The sequence below is a fragment of the Acomys russatus genome, chromosome 5 (assembly GCF_903995435.1).
Source record: "Acomys russatus chromosome 5, mAcoRus1.1, whole genome shotgun sequence".
NCBI lineage: Eukaryota > Metazoa > Chordata > Mammalia > Rodentia > Muridae > Acomys > Acomys russatus.
In genome coordinates this window covers 51,799,836-51,824,594 of record NC_067141.1, presented here as the reverse complement: position 1 = coordinate 51,824,594, position 24,759 = coordinate 51,799,836, and the positions used below count along the sequence as shown (strand labels likewise).

The 24,759-nt window shown below is 41.6% G+C and overlaps 1 protein-coding gene and 1 long non-coding RNA gene across 2 annotated transcripts in view; both read left to right on the top strand.

The window, feature by feature from the left end:
- The window catches only part of LOC127190082 (uncharacterized), a 53,482-nt gene extending 46,954 nt beyond the window's left edge, over positions 1-6,528 (top strand). Inside the window, exons 2-3 of the long non-coding RNA XR_007830684.1 lie at positions 3,893-4,000; positions 6,348-6,528. This is a non-coding gene — a long non-coding RNA (uncharacterized LOC127190082). The remainder of the gene's footprint in view (positions 1-3,892; positions 4,001-6,347) is intronic.
- A 2,965-nt stretch (positions 6,529-9,493) lies between these two features.
- The window catches only part of Asah2 (N-acylsphingosine amidohydrolase 2), a 61,617-nt gene continuing 46,351 nt past the window's right edge, over positions 9,494-24,759 (top strand). Inside the window, exons 1-6 of the mRNA XM_051146339.1 lie at positions 9,494-9,620; positions 12,989-13,152; positions 14,262-14,411; positions 18,931-19,107; positions 21,617-21,744; positions 23,087-23,164. Coding sequence (XP_051002296.1) covers positions 9,494-9,620; positions 12,989-13,152; positions 14,262-14,411; positions 18,931-19,107; positions 21,617-21,744; positions 23,087-23,164 — 824 coding nt within the window. The remainder of the gene's footprint in view (positions 9,621-12,988; positions 13,153-14,261; positions 14,412-18,930; positions 19,108-21,616; positions 21,745-23,086; positions 23,165-24,759) is intronic.

The window sequence follows — 24,759 nt, the reverse complement described above, 5'->3', positions numbered from 1 at the left end:
TTCAGGTGTGTAGTCAAGTTGCTAATATGGGATCTCTCCAGTTTCTTTAAAAAGGCACTAAGTGCTATGAACTTTTCCCTTAGCACTGCTTTCACTCTGTCCCATAAGTTTGGGTATGTTGTGCTTTCAGTTTCATTGAATTCTAGAAAGTTTTAAATTTCTCTTTTTGTTTCATCCCTTGCCCAGATGTCATTGAGTAGGGAGTTTTTCAGTTTCCATGAGTATGTAGGCTTTCAGTTGTTTCTTTTGTTGTAGAGTTCCAGCTTTAATTAATGGTGCTCTGATAAGATGCAAGGTATTATTTCAGTTTTCTTGTATCTATTGAGGTTTGCTTTGTGACCAAGTATATGGTCAATATGGGAAAATGTTCCATGAAGTGCTGAAAAGAAGTTGTATTCTTTTGTGTTTGGGTGAAATGTTTTGTAGATATCAGTTAGGTCCATTTGTTTCATGATGTCTATTAGTTTCCTTGTTTTTCCACTTAGTTTCTGTCTTGATGATCTGTCTATTGGGGAGAGAGAGGTGTGGAAGTCTCCCACTATTAATGTGTGGGGTTCAGTGTGTGATTTAAACTTTAGTAATGTTTCTTTTATGAATGTGAGTACTCCTGCATTTGGAGAATAGATATTTGGAATTGAGACATCATATTGGCATATTTTTTCTTTGATGAGGATGAAATGACCTTTGCCATCTTTTTTGATCAGTTTCGGCTGAAAGTTGACAGTTTTCCGACCCTTTACTCTGAGGTAATGTCTACCTTTATTGCTGAGGTGTGTTTCTTGTATGCACCATAATGATAGATCCTGTTTTTGAATCTATTCTGTCAGCCTGTATCTTTTTACTGGGGGGTTGAGGCCATTGCTTTTAAGAGATATTAATGACCAGTGGTTGTTAGTTTCTTTTATTTTGATGTTGGTAGTAGTAGAGTGTGTGTGTATGTTTCTGTCTTTTGGATTTGTGGATGTGAGTTATTTATTTCCTGAGTTTTCCTGGGTGTAGTTAACCTCCTTGAGTTGGCGTTTTCCTTCTAGTACCTTCTACATAGCTGGATTTGTGGTTAGGTACTGATGAAATTTGGTTTTGTCATGGAATATCTTGTTTTCTCCATCTATACCCATTGCTGGGTATAGTATTCTGGGTTGGCATCTGTTTGCGTGACATCTGTCCAGGCCTTTCTAGCTTTCATAGTCTCTGTTGAGAAGTCAGGTGTAATTCTGATGGATTTGCATTTATATGTGACTTGACCTTTTTCTCTTGCAGCTTTTAATTTTCTTTCTATACATTTAATGTTTTGATTATTATGTTGTGGGAGGGTTTTCCTTTCTGTTCCAATCTATTTGAAGTTCTGTAGACCTCTGGTATGTTTAGGGGCATTTCTTTCTTTAGGTTGGGGAAGTTTTCTTCTATGATTTTGTTGAAAATGTTTTCTGGGCTTTGGAGCTCAGAATCTTCTTCTTCTATTCCTATTATTCTTAGATTTGGTCTTTTAATAGTGTCCCAGATTTCTTGGGTGTTTTGTGTCAGGAACTTTTTAGTTTTAACATTTTCTTTGATTGATGTAGTGATAACTTCAATAGTATCTTCCACACTTCAGATTCTCTCTTCCATCTCTTGTATTCAGTTGGCGTTGCTTGTGTCCATCATTCTTGTTCTCTTTCATATATTTTCCAACTCTAAGATTGCCTCAGTTTGTGTTTTCTTTGTTGCTTCTAATTCCCTCTTTACATCTTGATTAGTTTTATTCATTTCCTTCTCCTGTTTTATTGAATTTAACTTTAATTAATTATTTATTTAATTCCTTCATCTGTTTAGAAGTTCTACAGTTCTTTATAGGATTTATTCAATTCCTTCATCTGTTTGAATGTATTTTCCTGTTTTTCTTTGAGTGATTTCTTTTCCTCCTTCACAGCATCTATCATTTTCGTCACCTCAGATTTAAAGTCTTCTCCTTGCACTTCATGTGTGTTCATATCTCCAGGGCTTGCTGTGGTAGGATCGCTAGTTTCTGGTGGTGGTATATAGTTCTGAGTTTTGTTGCTCACCTTTTTGTGCTGTCCTCTAGGCATCTGGTTGTGTCTGGTGTTAGCAGGCATAGAGGTTCTTCCAATGTGGCCGCTGTCTGTGTCTCACATGGGCAAGGCAGGTTGGGAGCAAGTAAAGAGAGCTCCAAGCTGAAGTTTGCTTTCTAGGGCTCCCAGAGGCCTCCTCAGGATGTTGGACAGTGGGTGTTAGAGCCTACACATAGCTCAGCTCAGCTGGGTTCCCAGTCTGTATCCCAGTTAGGTCAGGCACAAGAGGAGTAGACTGATAGGTCTCCAAGCCCAAAGATGCTCAAGTGCCCTACAGTCCTATTTGAGATGGCAGGGCTCTGCCTATCTGCTCCATGTTCCAGATGGGCTTGGCCAGTAAACAGCTGGGTGGCTATGAGAGATTCAAGCTTGAAGCTTCTCAGGTGTCCCACAAACCTTCTTGAGATGGCAACAAATGTGAGTCTTGGCCCATGCCAGACTCAGATCTGCATATCTGCTCTGTATCCCTAATGGGCCAGGCTGGTAAGTTGCTGGGGGGCTGCAGGAGACCAGAGCCCAAAGCTGCTGGAGTGTTCCACAGGCCTTCTTGAAATGACAGGGCTCTGCTTATCTGCTCTGTGCCCTAGTTGGTCTAGAACAGTAAGTCACTGGGTGGCAGAGAGAGGTCAGAGCCTGAAGCTGCTCACAGGGTGGTAGGTAATGTGGAGTGTGGCCTGCGCTGGTCTCTGCTCAGCCTGTCTGCTCTGTATCCTAGCTGTGTCTGAGCAATATGCTTCAGGTGGGTGGGTATAGATAGACCCAGTTCTGAAGCTGCTCGCAGTATGGCAGCTAATGTGGATTGTGCCTGGCACCTGGATTCATTGCTGCCTGTATGCTCTGTGTCACAGATGGATCAGGCTGATAAGCGGCTGGGGGACTGAGAGAGATTGGAACCCAAAGCTGCTTGGATGCTCCACAGGCCTTTTTTGAAATGACAGGGCTTTGCCTATCTGCTCTCTGACCCAGCTGGCATGGGTTTGTAAGCAGCTGGGGCACTGAGAAAGATCAGAGCCCAAAGGTGCTTGAGTGTCCTACACTCTTTCTTGGGATGGCAGCTAATGTGGATTGTGTCTAGAGCCAGGACTCAGCTTTGCCTGTCTGCTTTTTGTCCCAGATCCGGTAAGCAGCAGATGGGCAAGAGAGACCAAAGCTGCCCAGGTGTCTTACAGTTTTTCTCAAGATGGCAGCTAATGTGGATTGTCCCCCTGGGATTTTTCTGTGGGTTAGCTGGGTGGCCAGGGATCAGGCCCATCCATGCTCCACACAATGTGCATCCTTCTTAACTGGGAATCAGCACCACTGGTGTTTTTTTTTTTTTTTTAATCTCAGTTTGGTCTTTAGGTCTCTGTGCAGTCCTGGTTGTCCTGCTGAGCAGAAGCGGTGTGTGATCGGCACCGCCATCTTGGATCCATGGATCACATTCTTATTTCATTTGGATTTTACATTTCACTACAAGTGCCTAAAAACTGAAAAGTTAAAATCACTGCTTTATTCTGAATAGTACTCAGTGGTTTCCATAGTCCATTCCCTTCCAGATCACGAAATGAATATATACATAAATAAATGTATAAATACTTTTTAACAATCTGGGTTGCAGGCCTGCCACAGAATTTGTCATCCTGGAAGGGTTTCATTAAGACTGAAATAACCTTCAGTCTAACAGGCCTTCTGCGGTGCCTATCTCCAACAGCAGGCAGGCTCAGCAGAGTGCACGTAAGCTCTCTGTAATCACTGTACTTTAGTCATATCCTTATGCTGTGGCCATAGGTATGCTAATGAGAACATTAGTGCCTGGACCTGACTATGGAATCTTTCCTTAACAGATTTGAAAACACGTTGAGAAATCAGTCTGGCAACCTGCAAGGAATAGGATTCTGAATAACCATTTTGTTTTCCTGGGAGGTGAACACAGCTTTGATCTACAGAATCAGGTAAGAACTACTTCTGGTTTTTTGTTTTTTGTTTTTTTTAATGAGGAGATATGGAAAAGGAATCTTAACTCATCTTACTATGTAGACCTGGAAAAACAAAATCTGGGAGTTTCAACTCTTGAAATTCCATTTGTGTCAAATTGTTAATTTTTTCATTGGTTTCTCCTTGAAAAATAGATCTCTGTGTTGCAAATATACTGCGAGGCATTGGCCCTCGGGGGATAAACAAGACATCTCCCTTAATGTTTGATTTGAAATTTTATTTATCAATGCTAGAAATAAATGGTGTTAATACAAAGTTGGATTTCCTGAAAAGGGGGCTGTGGTGGTGGTAAAGTCAGAAAAAGTGGCTTTAAAAGAATGGGCCCAATTGGGCTCACAGAAACAGAACCACAAACCAAAGAGCACGCTGGACCTAGGCCCCCCCCCCCCCATGTAGCAGATATGCAGTTTGGTCATCACGTGGATACCCTAACAATGGGAGTAGAGGCTGTCTCTGACTCTGTTGCTTGCCTTTGGATCCCTTTCCCCTAGCTGAGCTGCCTTGTCTGGCCTCAGTGAGAGAGGATGTGCCTTGTCTTGCTGTGACTTGATGTGACAGGGTGGGTTGGTACCCATGGGAGTGGGCCTCCCCTTCTCTGAGAAGAAGGGGGAGGGGGATAGGAAAAAGGGAGCAAGGAGGTAGGATTGAGAGGAAAGGAGGGAGGGGGTCTATGAGAGAGAGAGAGAGAGAGAGAGAGAGAGAGAGAGAGAGAGAGAGAGAGAGAGAGAGAGAGAGAGAGGAGAATGGTTATGTATTAATAGTAACCCTGGCAGATAAAAAGTATGGGGAAGCATAAGACGTAGATCTTTCAAGTCCAAGTAAGAAGTTAGATCAATACATGTGTGTGTGTGTGTGTGTGTGTGTGTGTGTTATCTGTGTTTCAGAGACAAGCCGTGACTACATTTATATGTAGAGTATTCATTCTGATGACCTAGGATTAAGATGCCTACTTGTTCCTCATCTTGGTTCAGAAAAAGCACCTAGAAGTAAAAGCTTTAAGCAAGTATTAAACATAATAGGCTTAAAGTCCACAACTGAAATAGCAGCTAGTGACAGGCAAATATCCTTAAGTATCACAGGTTCAGAGGCACATTTTAGATGCATTTCCTGATTCTGGAGACCGATGAAGGGAACTGGGACTAAGACACAGACAGAATTATCTTGGCTTATATCTGAGGTTGCCCAATCATTGGTGTTGAGTAAAAGAACAAGACAGCTTACCAATAGGAAAATGTCCCATCTTTTTGTCCCTTCCCAGGTCAATACAGCTCAGAAATTTCTGCTTTTATGTTGATTTTTCTCCTCTAGCCAAGGATTGCAAAAGCCAGTGCTTACAGAAACCATTAAGTGATTTCAATGGGTTAAGCCCACGGGCAGGCATTAGCAGGTGTCGAGTACCTGGCACACCTAAAAGAAAGTACTTGCTGCCATACTTTGATTACTACATTTGAGAAAATGTCAACTTTCAGATTTTATAAGTATAAACTATATCCTAACAGAGACTCTGACCATGACATTGTTTATCTTGTCATCTGGGTCAGATCAAGACAAAACCTTGTCTGGGCCTTCCTGAATGCACCTAATGTCTCTTGTCATTGTGAAACTCTGAGGTGAACGGCATCTTAGACAGAAAGCACCTGCTTTGAGGTCAAATCCTGGGATTTTAATTCTACACAGTTGCTTGAGCTTCCTAAAGGAAGGTTAAAAAAGTAGGCCCGAGCCAGAGATGGCTCAGCAATGAAGAGCTCTTGTTGTTCTTGCGGAGGACCTTGTTTTGGTTTCTAGCACCTGCAGGATGGCTCACAGCCATCCTTAATTCTTGTTCTGCGGAATTTGACTTCTGACCTCTTTGGGAACCAGGTGAATGCATGTTTCACATACAAAGATGTAGGCAAAACACACATATAAAATAAATAACTCAACAGCCCCCCCTTTTTTTTATTAATTAGTTAACTTTACAGCTTGATTGCAGCCCCTCCCCCATCTCCTCCCAGTCCCTCTTTTACACGCCCTCACCCCGTTTCCACTCCCATTTTCCTCATAGAAGGGGAGGCCCCCAGTGGGTACCAACCCATGCTGGTACATCAAATTGCAGCAGGACTAAGTGCCTCCTTTCCCACTGAGGCCAGATAAGGCAACCCAGCTATAAATTCACAATTTTTTTAAAATGAAAAATTACTCTGAAAAATGTTACTTGGGTTTATAAAAATGCTCTAATATTCCACACTTGAAAGGAGTGCAGCTTTTGCTATTTTGAAATATAATGATAAAGACTATCATTTGAGCACTTAATTGCATCTCTAGGGACAATAGAAGCAATACAGACAACACAGAGCCTCATTTTATGGAATTCTACAACACTGATACTAAAATGATTACCGTATATCTGAGGTAGAATATCTGAAAATTTCCCGAGACTTCCTTGTAAGGAGAAGGTAAGAGATTTCAACTTTGTAATTAGACTTCAGAATTTGGTTTTAAAACACCAGGCTCTTTTCCTTCTCGTTATATTGTAGAACAGTGGTTCTCAACCTTCATAATCCTTTAATATAGTTCCTCTGTTGTGGTGATTCCCTCCCTTAAATTATTTTTTATTGGTACTTTGTAACTGTGATTGCTACTGCTATGAATCGTCTGTGTATCAAAGTCCAGGTTCGACATCAGATACTAGGGAAACCTGAGGTGCGGTGTGAATCCTGTAGCTGGCTGGCTGGTGACTCTGTAGACCTTCTCTGAAGGCAACCTTCCAGGCCGGAACTGATAGTTACTGGCAATAGTTTCCACTGATGGTGGCAAGTGAAGGCTAGGGCTGATGGCTCCTATTGGGGGCTAGGGCTGATGGCCCCTAGTAGGGGATTCCAGTCATGGTGGCAAGCACCTAAAAAATTAAGGGAAAGAAGGAGAGAAAAGTAACACACACACACACACACACACACACACACACACACACGCTTGATGATGACGTAAGACAGACTCCAGCAGGTAGGTTCTAACAAGCTTCTTCTTTTATTTTTTTCTCCTAGAGTTTATATGCCCCAACAAAATCTTTCAGGCAGTACAAAAATCACAATGTGTTTACATTCTATTTCTCTATACATAAATGATTACAATGGATATATGTAAGAAAATCATGTTCCCCAATACCTTCACATGATCCAATGTTTTACATATTATGGGTGAGAAACAAAGATGAATAACAAGTTTTTCCAAGAGCCCACACACATTTGTACCTAAGCAATTTGTTACATATTAACAGAGTATAAAGCAAGCAAGATAATTTCTCAGCCAGCTTTTCTTTAATGGCAGGCTGCAACTTGCAGTTACAAAGAACGAATCAATTATCTTAAGAAATAATCTTATAAAGATCTTAAAAGAATCACAAATCTAAACTATATAAAAACACTCAGCCATTTCTACTTTAATTCCTAAAGGTGCTCCTCTACTCATTAATATGTTTTATTAAATCATATCAGGAACCTGAGGACAGAAAAATAGAATAAGGAAATCAATCATTATCTTAGTCACCAGCTCAGCTTGAAAGAGTCACGTCAGCCAATGGTGCTATGGGCCATTGTTCTTGCTTGGCCAACCTCAAAAAGTCCCCAGCTTTACTAATAAGAGGGTACTTTCGCTCTACTTCATTTGTCCACTAAGATTTCCTGTATCAGGGCCAATAGCAAAAACATCTTTACTTCACTTTGGTAAACAATCTATTTTTTCATAAGGCTTTCTATATCAGAGCCACTAACAAAAACATCTTTACTTAATCTTGTTGAACAATCTATTTTTCCAAATTCTTTCTAAGGGTAATGATCATTGTTAACAATCTACATCTGTAGATTGTTTTCAAAGGTGGTGGTTAAATCATTAATCTGGTCCAGCAGCAATGCCTGAAAGAGATCAAGCATTGTTATTGCGTATGCCAATAATACTGCCCAGTGAGGGACTGGAAGTCCCCTTTATATTCACATGTTAAGGGGATTATAAGGACCGCATAGGTAACAAGCAGAGCTATGCTCCATAACAGCATGAAATCCTCAGGACATGCAGTTCTCAGAGTTATGCCTCGCTGAGACACACCAATTGTGAGTTTACTAACCTGTGCACCAAAACACACCAATCGTGGGTTTGCTAACCTGTGGGCCGCATTCCATGAGTTCTAGAGCAGTTTTGCTGTTCCTCTTGCATGGACCTCAGCATCTGTGTTTGCCAATGGTCTTAGGTGACCCCTGTGAAACGGTCATTTGTTTGACACCACCACCACCACCAGGGTCTGTGACCCACAGGTTGAGAACTGCTGTTGTAGAGGATCCTAACTGCTGACATCATGTTCAATGATGATAAATCCTTCTGAAATACTTTAAAGAAAATGGTAAAGAAGTGCTTATTTGGAACACAGGGGTTGCAAGCTATATGACATCTTTCTGATACCAAAAGAAATATTTCCTTTTTTGATTTCTGGCTTGAGCTACCAGTCTCCTTCTCTGCCTCAAGCAGTAAGTGAAGGTGACAACAGTTTGAACAGTAATACAGTGACTCTCACCTCCATCCAGGCAAGAAAAATATTTCAAAAAACATTATCTTTTGTCATTATTATCATTATTAAATTTAGCTTGGCATGGTAGTACACTCCTCTAATTTAAGTATTTAGGAGGCCAAGGGAAATAGATGTCTATGAGTTTGAAGGCAGCCTGGTCTACATAAAGAGACCCTGTCTCCATGAATAAATATATAGCTTAAATTATTTTATTTTAGATGTATGGGTGTTTTGCATTCATGTATATCTGTCTACAATTTGCATGCCTAGTGCCTACAGGAACCAAAAAAGGGTATCAGATCCTCTGGGATTGGAGTTACAGGTGGTTGCAAGCTTCCACTTGGATGCTGATAATCCAACCTGGGTCTTCTGGAAGAGCAGTCAATACTCTTAACCACTGAGCCATCAAACCCTTGGTCAAGATAATTGTACTTGGTCCATAAACAAAGAGGATAGCTCTAAGCCAGCTAGCCTCCTGCAAAGTATAAGCAGTGTGTCATGTATCCATCACCCCATGGAAGCACCCCCTCCCTGCCAGACCCGTGGATAAGCCCACAAACAATACCATTGCCATAAGCAAACGCAATGTGGTATAGCCAAGGAATGCAAATGGGTTTTACTTCATGCGCCAGTGTTGAGTCATAGCAGTGGCTGTCAGCATAATCATTGCACCAAGAAAGATTTGGAAGCCATATCTACACTTTTCATACCAATTGCTTGTGTTTATTGGCCTTGTTTTCTAAGGACTTGGGACATGGAGTCAGAGATAAGTGTGTTCTCTGCGTGCCATCCTTGGCGTAGTCTACTGAAATGCAAGAGCTATGATCATTTAGTGAAGCAGCATGCACCTGTGCGTCTGTAGTTCCTTTTCCTCCTGTGTTTCTCCCTCCATTTTGGTTTTGTCTTAGTAGAAATGGCAAAGCGCACCTTCTCTACCCTGGAAGCATTCCTCATTTTCCTTCTGGTAATAATGACAGTCATCACAGTGGCCTTACTCACCCTCTTGTTCGTTACTAGTGGAACCATCGAAAACCACAAAGGTAAGCATCTCGGCCTCCTCAGGATGTCATTCTCAGACTGTAGGATGTGTCTAGATTGTTGATTAGCACCGAGATTAGAAATAGTGTCTTCCTGCTTTGGCTGCCTGTGAACAGCCTGAGATGGTGGCTGCCTCCCAAGGTACGATTTGTGTTTTCTGCAATGATAGCAGCATTTTTTTTTTTAAATTACAGTTACCTTTGCCCATAAATAGCCAGATAACAGACAGATACATGTATCCTCCTAGCTTTCCTGTTGATGTACTCATAGTTCAAGGTTCTTCTAAGTCTAGTAAGTTCACCTTTTCTTCTAGGTTTCAGTGTTTACCTACCCATTGGTTGGCATACTCCTCTATTGGGAGCAAAAATGAAAACCAACGAAAGCAGCTAAACAAAGCACCCTAAAACAGTAAAGGCAGGTTCTCAGACTCAACCCCTACAAGGGCCAATCAAGTTCTATAAACAAGCATGTCTTATTATAGTATCTTATAATCTGCCCTGTGGTGTTTAGATATTGCTTGTTTTCCTTGTTGCAACGTTGCACACAGATATAGTTGCATTTCCAGGGATATTATTGGTTCATGGCTAGAGGGCGTTTCAGGGCAAAGATACATGGCTGTTAACTGAATAGAGAAGATAGATAAGGCCTGAATGGTTTGATTAAATTAAGGAGTGAGAACTAGCCTCATGTAAAGTAACAAAGGAGGTGAAAAATTTCCCATACGTAGCCTCTTCATTTTTGCAGTTCTTGCTGTGTCTTGGTACCCCGAATTCTCTGTAAACACAAAGGAATAAGGGTTTTCTGTTGCAGTGGTAGGCAAAGCAGATTCCTGGGCTATTGGAAGTGGGATCGTCCTTAGGACTTATTATTCATTCAGCATGACTCCTAAAATTAGAGAATTTGCGGAGGGAGAGGTATGTGGTAGAGGTGGTGTAGTTGAGTAAGAATTCTATACTATTTTCTCATCTAATTTCATAAACTTCTCATGAAGTTCTAGTGTTGATGTCACTTTATACATCAAAACCCCAGGATTGCAAGGAGGTTGCTCTCTATGTGAGGGTTGGCCTTAGTTTGTATCACATTTAGATTTGGTAGCCATGCAGAAAAAAAAAAAAAAAAAAAAAAAAAAAAGGTAATCTCTAATGCTGTGAGAGAGATATGTATGGGATTAACTCCCCCTGAGATGCAGTTGCAGGAATATCTGATTCTGCTGTAGGTTGTCTGGGGACTAGACTTCATGAAGTCTTAGTTCAGTCACTTCTCCAAGCTTCTGGGTTCTTATATATAAGCCTGGGGAGCTTATATTAGCAGAGTTGCGGGGGGCCAAGCCTGAGCCCTGGAAACACCATCAAGCTATGCTGGCTATTTATCCTTAATGGGCCAGTTAAAGAGACAAAGCCATAGTGAAAAGCATAAAAATATTCATATTCAATATGGCCACAGTGGGGAGAGGAACAAAGAGGCTCAGTGATCCTCCCTCCACCCCCAAGTCCTTTTCACATGAGGTTTAGTTTTAAATAGAGGGCACGTGGTATGTGTAACTGCTTGGTTTCCTTTACCACCTGGTCAAAATGTGATCCTTTTTCCCATTTTGGTCTCAGTTCCAGTCTTTCCTGCAAGGTGCTTTGACAAGTTGCCAGATTGGCTTAGTTGTTTAGGGGTTAAGATGTTTTTTTTTTTTTTTTTTTTGGTCTAGATAGATGTTTTAGTCAGTAGAGATGAGATATGATAGATATTGCTTTTCATTCAGAATTTTAGATGCACCAAGATAGGAAAGATGTTTTCAAGTTTGCCAAATACAAATAGCAAAATCACTACGAATTAACATTTATATAATTCTTGATTGTTCTGTAGTTCTTCTTGCTGTATGTAGTTTATTTTATTTATGTGTAATAATATAAATGTATATGTAAAAAGAAATATAATAAAAACAGAAGAAAAAGTTGGCACAATTATATGATCTCTTTTTCCAGGAGATGAGCTCCTGCTCCAGCCCTGGCTAGCACCACATTCCCACCCATTTCATCTTTAAAGCATGAATTTTTTGGGGCAACTCCAATGTTTTGGGGCCCTTTGTTTCAATAGCTGAGAGCCATGGGGAAGGGCACAAGCGTCTCTTAATCATATGTTCATTGCAGTCAGGCTGGTTACAGTTGGAGTTGTTGATCTATAAAGCTTCAGTTCCCAAGTTCTGGAATCTCAGAAGAGGTCAGCTGTCCATCTCCTTCGTTAAGTCTCTCTGGCCACCAAGGCCTGTGGTGCTGACCTTCGATGTGTCCACGACTCTGGCTACTGTCTGATGGTAGCAAAGCGAGCAAGCAAATGTGTATGTAAGATGGCCAGCTGGAAGGAAGGCCAAAGCCCCGCAGGAGCACTGCTCCAACTCTCTAATGTGTAGTCACAAAGTCACAGCTTACGACTACACGAGGAAGCACTCTAACCTCTTCTTCTTATGATGGAAAAAAGAGAATTATCTTAGGTGATCTGTTTTTTTTTTTGATAACTGGCAGAATTAGATTTCAAACCGAGATGTTTGTGTCTGTCACTTGCTTTTTAATCTCTATATCATTTTCCATCCCCTGACATTCATATGTGTTTGTATATTATAAATAAATATGTGTATAGTTAGAGTTGGTATGATATATATATATACACATATTTATTTATAATATACAATATATATATCAATATATATATATTTTTTTTTTTAGGATGATCAAATTGACGTTGAGGACCAAAGCAGAGAAATGACAGATGACAGCTTTGGGCTAGATGTAGGAGTAATGGAGATGGATCAGCTCTGAGGGGAGCAGTGGGCAGGGCTTAATGAAGAGGAGAGCATTGGAAAAGCAAGTCCATCTTAGGGGCTGGGCTTTGGATCTGAGTGGCCGTAAGCTCCACGTGGTCTGCTTGACTAGGGTGGGAAGATAGGGCAAGTGAAGTGGATGAGGTGGCAAGGAAATGCTGGCAAGGAGAAGCTGAACGTGAAAACTGTCCCGCAGAGGCCTTATTATTTTGAAACACCACTAGTCAGAGAGCAAGACTGTGTTTTGATTTATGACTTCAAACAGGCTTCGTTTTCTCATTTTCTACTTTATATGTCAGCAAAGGCACACCATTGGTAGGTGTGGTGGCATACACCTACAATCCCAGCATATAAAAACAAAGATCTTCCAGTTCCAAGCCAGCTTGAGTTACATAATGAGACTCTGTCTTAAGAAATAAATGAACCAATTCAAATCAAACAAAGCTAAAGATGAGAGACAATATTAAAAGTTTTCCTTCGGAGCTTGAAACTGTGTCTTCCAACTGATGCCAGGAAGGAAGTAGAATAGCATATTGTTTCTCAAATGTCCTGTTCTGTTTTTAGATTCAGGAAATCACTGGTTTTCAAGCACCCAGGACCCTACGGCCACCACCCAATCTTCTACAATTACACATACTCCAGACCGTCCTCTATTTCAGAACTTCAGTGGCTACTACATTGGTGCTGGGCGAGCTGATTGCACAGGACAAGTATCAGATATCAATTTGGTAGGTAGACAGCTGGGCTCCTTGAGGAGGGCATGAAACAAGTACTGTTGTTGTATGGCATCCTTCATTCCAGGTTCTTACATAATCACTGTTTCTAGCTTTTTTATTGACCTTTCTGCTGCCCACCAGTAAGAGTATTATCCTATAAGGAAAACATATTTTAAAATTTAGGTTCAAGTTCTTTTTTTAACGTCCACTGATTGCTTCTTGTGGGTGCTTCTGTACACTCTGATCTTCTCTGTTTGGTAGTTTTTCTGGTAAAAAAAAAAAACTAGAAAAATCTTTAGTAAAACCCATAAATCTACTTGTAAAATACAGACAAGAATAGACTTTGTTTTGCTTGTTTTATTAATTAATTAAGTCATTTTATGAGTCAAGGTTTTGCTCTGAGTCAGAGACAGTCTATTGGCTGCCACCATACCAGTAGTGAAATTTTCTGCTTGCTTAGAAAATGGGAGCAAGCAGTTGTCTGCTGGAATTTGCTCCCTTCTAGCAAATATATATATATATTTTATTATACCCAGATGTCTGTTCTGAAGAGTGACTCTGAACCCTAAATGAACACTCTTATGGGTAGGAGGGCAAAAAGTAGAGGTGGCCATTGAAAGATCAGAGTGTAGTTTTAATTTAATGATTTTGATTGTGTTTGTTTGTTTACTTGAGATGGTAAGAAAAGGGTGGTGGAATCGGAGTGCATGATCTTCTTTGGCTTAGTGTGGAGAATGATGAAAAGTTGACTGACAGCAGAGGAAGGAGAAACAGTGCCTTCCTTGTGATAGCTTAGAAGAAAAGCTCATCAAAGACTTGGAAAGTGCACTTAGACTTCAGCCACCTGCTTGCTCCTCACAAAGAAGGCCTGCCTGCCTGATTTGTACTTCTTCTTTCTCTTTTTCTGCACAAATACGAAAGGATCTATTATGGTATTATGGTTTTGGCTACTTTACATTTTTGGAACACACACACACACACACACACACACACACACACACACACACACACACAAATCTCACTGAGCCACAGAGTCATGCATTTTCTTTTGTCTTTGTGTCCTTGAGCAAACTCCTCTGGCCTGGCTCCTGGAGAAGTTCAGTGCCTTTCTCTCTTTTTAGATGGGCTATGGCAAAAGTGACCAGAATGCACAAGGTCTCCTCACCAGGCTGTATAGCCGTGCTTTCATCATGGTGGACTCAGATGGGTCAAATCGAGTGGCATTTGTGACCGTGGAAATATGCATGATTTCCCAACGACTCAGACTGGAGGTGAGTGATGGAATCAGAGGCTGGAAAAGAACTCTGTGAACACCCACAATGGGAACCCTGAACTCTAGCCTTCTCACCTAATGAGTATCTCCTACTTTCAAAGACAGTGTTATTGCAGTCTAAGCATTCCGTTCCAAACTTGTATTCAGTTACGCTGATTTCTCGTCATTGGTATGAATGCAAATGTTCTCTGAAAGCTTATTATTACCATTAAGAAATCCACCACAACATATTTAATATAAGGGAAGAAGTTTATTATAAAAAAGGGAGAGGGGGAGAGAGAGAAGGGGTGCCCCAGAAAGGTTGGTCCTTTTATATCTGATGCAAAGCTGAAGTGTGTCTGGCACACACCTGGTGGCAGCTGATGACACCAGAGGTTGCTAAACAACCTGGAGGCAGGCTAGTGGATCTGCTTGTGAACTAACACTTGCTATGCCCTACTTACTCTTACATGTATTCTCATTTATTCACTCTTGTCAGACATCTCAGAGCACTAACTGGTCACTAGGATCCAAACGTAGGCATCCTGGTGCCACAGGATGCTCATTAGCACTGTACCACACTGCTTTTCCGAGGACTCAAAGATGATTGGCAGTGGCGGAGTCATGAGCAAAAGGCAGACACTGGAGATGAAGACAGAAGCCCAGAGAGCTGATGGGTCATATTCTAGATGCGTCTAGGTCAATAGTGGCCTTGGTTTAACCACCTCTTTCTATTTTTATTCCCCCTCACAATCTGAGGCCTAGGGGTAAGGCCTTTATATCAACTCACTTAGTTTCACAAGTCAGTCCAAAGAAAGGTAGAAGAAAAATAAAAACAGTTAAGGACATGCATTAAGTATACTTATGAAGCATGGTTTTTGGTCAAGTCTCTATCTCAGCTCTAAGACTGATGACATTTCCAGCATGGGATAAAGATAGGGACAATCTGTAAGTTATGAGGCAGGACAGGAAAGGTGAGAATGCCTTTCTCGCTCCTTGGATCATGTTCCAAAAAGTGTTAGCAGCAGAATGGAACAGAAAGGGTAGATAAAGAAGTAAGCAATATACAAGGACCGCAACTGCTTTGTTCTGAGCAATGCAACCTTCCTTTCTTGAAAGTAGGACACAACTGTCTATAATGGCTGTTTGCAGGCATGGATATCGTGTCAGTATTTAATTTCCTTCCCCTTAAATCTCTAGCAGAGGCTGTGGTTTGAGATATCTGTAAGCTGGTCATTGTTCTAAAACAGAAGATGCATAATTACAGTCTTTCTTGGTCTGAGTGTGGTGGTGCTCACATTGAATCCCAGCACTCAGGAGGCAGAGGCAGGTGAATCACTTGAGTTCAAGGCCAACATGGTCTACAAAGTGAGTCCAGGACAGCCAAGGCTAACACAGAGAAACCCTGTCTCGAAAAAAAAAAAAAAAAAAAAAAAAAGGAATTAGATTCTTGACACGGCATAAAGAAATGTACTTATTTCTAAAATTTAAAGTTAGAGTTTATTGAGGATAAAATGAATGGAGTGGGGAGCCTTAAATGTGACTTCTAGTCTTTGTCTTCTCCCACCTTCCTGTCCTAGTGGAGAATTATGAGGACATTGGCCTTTGACTTTAATTCAGCCCCATGGGGGTCAGTCATTGATCATCTTCCCATCTGATAGGTGTTTTTCTTCTCAATGAGTGTGATAATTACTGTCTAGGGGAATGTATGGGAGGGATGAGGCCTCGGTATTAGAGTTAAAGTTGATCAAAAGAGACACAAGAACTTGCTTGTATGGATGGAGCCAAAGGCTATTTGGTCAGAGGGATGCTAGTTAGAACATGTCATTATGTGAATATGGTATATGAGTAAGGGTTTTCTAGAGGAACAGAATGATAGGATGAACAATATAAAAATATGTATTTTATTACATCATCATCATCATCATCATAATTGTCTCACAGCTGGGAGGCTGACAACCTGGTGATCACTGGGTCCTTGAGGCTGGGAGCCTCAGCAGTAGGAGTACTCAGTCCCACAGTGGCTGGCTGTCTTATCCTAGAGAGACCAAGATGGTGCTAGTTTCTGGGTGTCTCAGCAGTTCTAATCTGTCACTGAGATCCTGCAGGGTTCTGGAAGAGCTTCTAGTCCTCAGTCAATAATAGAAGTTTGAAAACATCGATGGAGGCTTTGATTTTTTTTTTTTTTTTTTTTTTGTAAACCTGTGTTATTTGGGTTCCTTAATGCCTCTATCTCCCTTCCAACCCACTGATCCTAGGTAGGAGAGAAAGAAGGTTAGACTTTTTTAGACTCAGTTCCTTGGGGAGATTCCACTCTTTGTCATCAGGATTCCAGCAGTCCAGCAAAGCAACAGCAAACTCAGCAGTGGAAATCAGCAGAAGTGCGAGCAACAGCAGGGACCAACAATAGCGTCTTTCAAGTTTTCTCTGGAGCGTTTCTCTCCAGGAGAGACGTCTCTAGGATATGTCCCAGATGACAAAGATCACAAGACTTCTCACGAGGCAGTTTCTGTCCCACACTTGGGATTAAAACAAACACATTTACATCCACTACCACACTTGTTCTAAAGCCAACAAATGGATCTGTAACAGCTGCAAGAAGATACTTCAATTCAGGTGTGAGAGTGAAAGGTGAAACATTGTCCTTGTCTTGACTGTTATTCAAAGGTTCTTCCCACATTTGATCTTGGTCTCCTTTATAAATAAAGACAATTCCTCAATCGAGGCCCCTGCTTGGGTAATTGTTTCCTCTTCCACTTCCACTTCTCCTTTCTTCTTTTTTCTTCTCTTTATTTTTGTAACTCTTCCTTTTAAGATTTATTTATTTTATTTATATGAAGGAATATTCACCTGCATGTATGTACCATATCTGCACAGTACCTATAGAGGCCATAAGAGGGCATAAGCTCTCCTGGAACTGGAGTCATAGACAGCTATGAACAGCCATGTGGGTGCTGGGGACAGCAAGTGCTCTTAACCACTGAGCCATCTCTCCAGGTAATTAGAATATGTGGCACGTTGACATTAAAAGGTGGCGCACGCCTTTAATCCCAGCACTCGGGAGGCAGAGGCAGGCAGATCGCTGTGAGTTCGAGGCCAGCCTGGTCTACAAAGCGAGTCCATGATGGCCAAGGCTACACAGAGAAACCCTGTCTCGAAAAACCAAAAAAAAAAAAAAAAAAAAAAAAAAAAAAATAAAAACAACCATAACACATGGTAACCCTAAGTGCATTGATAGTTAGTTAATGGGCAAAGTACTTCATATGGTCTTCTGTTTTGCTTTACAGACCACAGAATTGGAGCGATAGAGCTTGTTAAAGAGGAGAATAACTTGATATCTCTGCATGCTAAGTACACAGCCCATAAGCTCCTACCTCTTTAGACCAATAGTATGCTGAAAATGAATAGCAATATCTCATGAGAGGCACTGCTAGTGGCTGCTTTGTGATGGACACTTCTATGGGGTCATTTTAATGACATGCCATACAGGGGCAACAATAATAGTAAATGTCAGATTGCAGGTGACTAAGCAGACTCATAATTAGCTACTCTGCAACATTTAATTTGTTTCTGTATTTTCTTGATGCATGTGGATCTGTGTGTATTTACACATACATGTGTGTGTTCATTGATTGACTGATTACTGTATCTACTGCTGAACACTGAAATAAAAAAAAAAAATCTAGTGGCTTAAAGCAGTACTGATCTGGTATGACTGTGGTGGGGGTTTCTATGTGTTTAAAAGCCCTGAATGGTGTGGCTCCTTACTCATGTGCCTAGCATGTTAGTTCTGACAGGATGGTTTCTTCTTACATGAGTCCTCCACTGGATCCCTGAGGGTAGACCATAGTGGAACAGTCTATGTTAGAGAACAGAGGATTCTTCATCTTGCGAACTGAGGGTGTGAGGCCTTTGCAGAGTCTCTTCCCCATGTCTGGAATGCTCTTCCTAGACACAACAGGAACAGCTTCTCTAACGGCTGCCAAACAACTCCTCTTCAGGAAGACCTCTGCCCCCTACTAAACACCACCATTTTCCTTACTCTGCCATGTTTTCCTGCCTAGAATTCATCTCCATATGGTAAAGCGGCACATAATTGTTTTTGTCTTTTTCTTTCACTGTAATAAAACACCTTTGAGGGTCAAACTTACACTATTTCGATCTGTAAGAAATACTAGATTTTGAAAGAGAAATAGATAAGAGTTCTGGTGAGAGAGACCTGGGCCTGGAGTTTTTCCTCTCCTTCAATTCATGCAAAAATCAACTGTTGTGTATCCGATAATGACTACTTTTGGCATTGTTATGAATAATTTAAATAACTCAATGTACGTAAATCCCTACCCAGTGCAGCAAGGCTCTACAAAGCATGAGCATCTGCTGTCATCATTGCACTTGTTGCTATGGTGAGCAGCTTGGAGGGAGGGCCGAGTTAAAAGGGAAGTGGGTGGGACTGACCAGTGCTTGAGCTCTTCAGAACTCTCCTTCCTGCTGAGATTCTATAAGATTCTTCTTAGTTCTATGTTTTGTTTCCTCTCAAGGTCCTGAAGAGACTACAGAGTAAATATGGCTCCCTGTATCGAAGAGACAACGTTATCCTGAGTGGCGTTCACACCCACTCAGCTCCATCAGGGTATTTCCAAGATACATTCTTTGTACTTGCCAGCCATGGATTCAGCAATCGAACCTTTCAGTACATGGCCTCTGGGATCGTGAAGGTAGGTTGCAGAGCACCCTGGCAGCTGTGGTTTACCGTTTGCATAGATGTTTCAGAAGGAGTTCAGTGTGGCCCAGAGCAATTCCCTGGAGTTCTGAGTCCAGTGTCAGGACCTACCTTTCTTCCTCTTGCCCAGTGTTACCAGAAGCAGGTTTGTCTCTTGACAGCTCAGACACTGATCCTCAGGAAATGACAGTCGGTGGGAAGGTGGGAGGAGACTGCAGTATCTGAGAGTCACCTGTGGCAGAGCTTCTATAGGGAAGGAATAGAGGTGCTGTGGGGTCAGGGAGCAATATGCAGGAAGGCCAGGGCCGTAAATTAAGGCTCTGTCATCCAGGCTGTGAACCTCTTTTCCCCTTGTGGCTAGCACACTTGCAGCAGGTCTGCAAATACATATTACATTCTGAAAGCTAAGCAGCATAATATTCTTCATGACTTGTGTGAGTTAATGTGCAGAATTAACAAGAAAGGCAGGGTTATCTGAAGGCCATTGGCCTTCTATTGATGCAAAGAAATAGCATTTAGCAGTTAACAGGCATGGCTTTTCAGCCACAGCACTCACTTTTCAGGACTCCATTCTTAGCTTTTTCTCCCCTTACATTGCTTCCTCGCTCCCTTCATCACTCCACCTCCCAATTCCTCTCCCATTCCTAACCTAGGCACCTTCACGCCTCTCCTTTCTTTTTCTACCTTATTGTTTTCTTGTATGATATTCTTCCCTTCTTCATAGCCTCCCTTTCTTCCAATAGAGTGTCACTGTGAAGTCTTGGCTTGGCTTGCTGTTCTACAGCCACAGCCCCCTGTGTACTGGAAATACGAGTGTGTACTCTAACACCAGGCCCTAACTCACCTCTGCTTCTAGTCCTGAGCTGTGGGCTATTAAGCCTGGAAAAGAAGAGGTCTGCCTAGAGCAGCAAAACTCCATGCCATCATCTAAAGATACAGTAAGCATTTTGTATGCAGCTGGTAACTATAGGGGCCCCGCAGTCTTTCCTCTTCAGTGTCACAGGAGGAGGAAAAAACACCAAGGAATTGCAAGTAACAATAAGTAATTCTGTTATGTCCTTCTATTTTTCTCAAAGCACAAAGGGCCCAATTAGACTACTATTCTAAGGTATCTACAGTAGATGCCTCTCTCCATGGGGTCCCAGCCACACCTTCCCGTGCCTCTCCCATCCCTGACATGAACACCTGTGCACTCTTCTCTCCTCTGTCTTCCAGTTTATCATATTCTTAAGTGAGATTCTTGTCAGTGTTTTTCTTCATTCCTTTGCTTTCCAGGTTTAACCCTTCTCAATTTTTCCCCCATAAAACAAATCACCAATGCAGAGATTCACCTGACAAAGGCAGGCATTTTTAAACAATATTTTAATACTGTGTTTAGCAATGTGTTATGTGTTTATGAAATAAATGTCATGGGTTATAAGGAATATTAATTATATAATGATTTTATAATCAATATAATTAATTATAAGTATAATATTAATTATGAAAGAACCCAGTAAAGTAGATTGGGAAACACATACTATATACCTTAGTAAGGGTAGAGTTATAGTATAAAACTTTTTTATTATTAATTTATTCATATTACATCTCAATGGTTATCCCATCCCGTGTATCCTCCCATTCCTCCCTCCCTCTCATTTTCCTCTTACTCTCCTCCTCTATGACTGTGACTGAGGGGGGCCTCCTCCCCCTATATATGCTCATAGGGTATCAAGCCTCTTCTTGGTAACCTGCTATCCTTCCTCTGAGTGCCACCAGGTCTCCCCATCCAGGGGATTTGGTCAAATACGAGGCACCACTTTCCACTCAACTGTGAAGAATGTTCTGTCCATTGGCTAGATCTGGGTAGGGGTTTAAAGTTTACCGCCTGTATTGTCCTTGGCTGGTGCCATAGTTTGAGCGGGACCCCTGGGCCCAAATCTGCCTCTCATAATGTTCTTCTTGTAGGTTTCTAGGACCCTCTGGATCCGTCTATTTTGCCATTCTCCTATGCTTCTCTCATTATAGTATAAAACTTAAAAAAATCTTTTGTTTTAGAATGTGCAAGCAAATACATATTAACTTTTGATCAAAAATATTCCATTCACTATGTCTCTCAGTTAAAAATGTTTGAAAACAAAGAGGATGATGGAATTGAGGTGGAAGCTGGATATTTGTAAGACATATGAAAAACTGTGTTTCAAAGTAGTAGGAATCAAGGCTCCCACTTTGGCCACCTAACATGTAAAATTGTTCTTGACCCAGCAGTCTTCAGAGGCCAAGAGACCAAACTCTTCTGGATGTGGCTCCTAAGATGAAGTGCCCTTACCCACAGAACTTCCCTTCTTTCAACCGTGAAGGCCATTTCCATTTCTCTCCAGAGCAATACTGGCCTTGGGACTCTCCAATAGGGGGGCATATTAGAGACAATGGAATGGTCAATGAGCTCTTTCGCCTGTATTGATCATCATCTCTACAAAGACCCATAAACTTACAACTCTTTTTTTTTTTTTTTAAACTTTCAGAGCATCGAGATAGCACACGAAAATCTTAAACCAGGCAAAGTCCTTTTCAACAAAGGAAATGTTGCTAATGTGCAGATCAACCGAAGCCCCACTTCTTACCTTAAGAACCCACAGTCTGAGAGAGCAAGGTGAGGGGCATCATCACGTTAATGTTGCTGTCTGTATCTTCTTTTTGGAACAGCAACAAAATCGGAGGTCAGAGTGGGCCAGTTGTTGGGTGTCATGGGATCTCAGAAAGGTGTGAAAGAAAACAACTCCAACATGTTTATCTCAGGCGAGAAGAAACAAGGAATGAAGGTAGAGACAGACACCCTTTCTTTTCACCATCTCTGTAGTCTGTGGGAGGCCACGTGGAGGCTTGGACTGTGGGCCCTGCTGAGAGCCATTAGTTTCGACTGTGTTACCTTTCAGAACTTCTCATCTCAATCCGTGAGGCCTCAGTTTCTCTGTCGATGGAGTGGAGACTTCAACATACAAAGCACACCATTTAATGAGCAGGGCTTATACCACTTTATTTTATTATGTGTTGTCTAGAATCATCATCATAGTCTCTCCCTGACTTGAGCAAGGAAGGGCGAGAGAGAATCTGGGAGGACGAGCCAGATAAATCACAATCATAACTAAATAGAACAGCTAGTGGGCACAAGGGCTCCGTGGTTTGTTTTTGTTTTTGTTTTCTTTTTTATTTGTTTGTTTTTTAAAGCAATGAGCCAGGCTTGTGAGCGATGAGATGACTACGTGGGTACTGTGGCAATGTACAGTGACGTGTCAACTCCAACTTGGCTGCTTGACAGCTTGCATTTGCATAGTTTCCAAAGCTACTTAGTTTTAGAAGTTACAGTCTTCTGATTGCCCTTGAAAAGATGGAGAATTCTGAAGTTTCAGGTCTTGACTGACTGTGGTTTGCATTCTCTGTGTCGGTCTGAAGATAGCCTATTGAAAGTTGATATGTCTCATATGCAAATCCTGTTTGTAAGAGACATATCCATGTTACATAGCACCATACATATGGTATACAAATGAATTTTACCTTCAGTTAGTTGATCTAGTGCCCCTAGCACTGATCTTAATTGTTACCTGCTCATTTAACCGAGGAATAAGGTATTGCCTGCAGTACAAGGCTACTCTTTATTACAGAGCTCACTAAGAGGTACTAAAATGTATTTATTATCTGTGCGTGTGGGCGTGTGCGTGTGCATACAAGCATGAATGCATGTGTGTTTGAGAGCATTCATGTCACAGCGTGTATGTGGCAGTCAGAAGACAACTTCTGGGAGTTGGTCCTTTCCTTTCACTTCTATGTGAGTTCTGGAGATCAAATTGAGGTCTCTGGGCTTGCCAGGCTGCTGCCTTTACTCGCTGAGCCTCTCACCCAGCCCTGTTCATTAGTTGTGTCTGCTTCTGTTGTTTGTTGTAGATTAGAGTCAGTCTCTAATACAAACTGACAAAGTTTCTTTATTTTGCTGGCAGGTATTCTTCAAACACAGACAGGGAAATGCTAATCTTGAAACTGGTGGATTTGAATGGAGAAGACTTGGGTCTTATCAGGTATTTCATCCCCTTTCTTTTCCACTCTCCCTCCCCTTACCTCTTTCTCTCTGTCTGTCCCTCCCTTCCTTCCTCCCTCCCTCCTTCTTTCCTACCCACCTTCCCTCCCTCCCTCCATTCCTTCTTTCTTTCCTTTTTTTCTTTCCCTTATTTTAGTGTCTTTTCATAATTCTGGGGAGAAGAAAAAGAGATCAGCTGAGTGGCATGGAGTGTGGTTAGAAGTCCAGCCTTAGCATCAGACACAACTGGGTTTAGCCATGAGACCTTGGACATGGTTCCTAGCCTCTAAGCGCTGAGCAGTTCACATGCAAATTAATCAATACAAAGTGACTCATGTGAGGGATTTTTAGAGGTAATCCCAGGCTGTGTACTCTGCCACATGATTTAAAAACCCAGCAAAGTTGTTTTGATTTTCATGGCACTAGAGAGGGAGCCCAGTCTTATGCACATTAGGCTAGAACTCTACCACTAAGCTGCATCTCTAACTTTTACACTTTTGTAACAGGATCTTATTATATAGCTCAGGCTGGCTTGAACTTGCTGTGCCGTCCAGGTTGGCTATGAATTAGCCATCCTCTTGCCTCGGGCCTTCTGTGTATTGCTGGGTGCTAGCAAGACAGTAAAGGCTATTGTTTGTCCCTGTACCAATATGTAGTATGTGATGTGCTTTCCTAAGGGTGATGTTAAGTGCAGGACAATGCCCACTAGGCATAGAAGCTAAACTGGTGTTGCCCAAGGTCAGAGAAGAGGCAAAATTGCAGCTTACTACAGATTTTTGACACAATTATCTGATAGGGACATCATGCAGGAAAATATAGACTTGGTTCTCTTCAAAGAGAAAGCATTTGTCTTTTTATGCCGTTTTGCTCACTGTGACTGAACTGATCTAGGAATTGGGTAGGTGCTAAGCTTGCTATAGATACCTTGACCTTTGGACTTAAAAGTGATACAAAGTGCCCTCAGAACGTTTCTGGGGGTTCTTGACGCTACAGGCAAATATCTTGGGTTCCATCTGGGCTGTTCTCTTTTCAGCTACTAGAGATCAATTATGCAGCTGTCTTATCCAAAGCACACTATAGGCTGAAGTGAGTCTTTCACGAGACTCAACAGGAGACAAACCAGACAAATGGCCCTACGAGAAATGAGATAACAGACTGTTGTGTGTTCATTAATGAGTGATGGATGAATTAATGAGCTGTGTTAATTAATGCTGCAAGTCATTGGGGAATATAGTCCCAAGTTATTTCAAGAGCGTCCCTTGCGCTGGTCTTAGAAGGACTCAAGGATTTCTGAGGGAAGCTTGAAAAACTTAGTTGGGTTCTAGTATGTGTCTATGAAGAGGTGTGGAAGGGAAGTGGGCTTCAAGTTCTAGTTTGTAGAGAATATTAGTATGAACTAGTATTAGGAGAGAAAACATCAGTACAAAAACATACATCTCTAGTTAGTTTTACAGGTTAGCCCACATTTGGTGGGCAAGGGGTTGTGCCTTTACTTTTTCTATTTAGCACTTGGCTGAATAATTGAAACCATTCAAAATTCCTCTCATTAGTTTTGAATCCTATGACAGTGGCATTGGACAACCAGAGCAGTTAGCT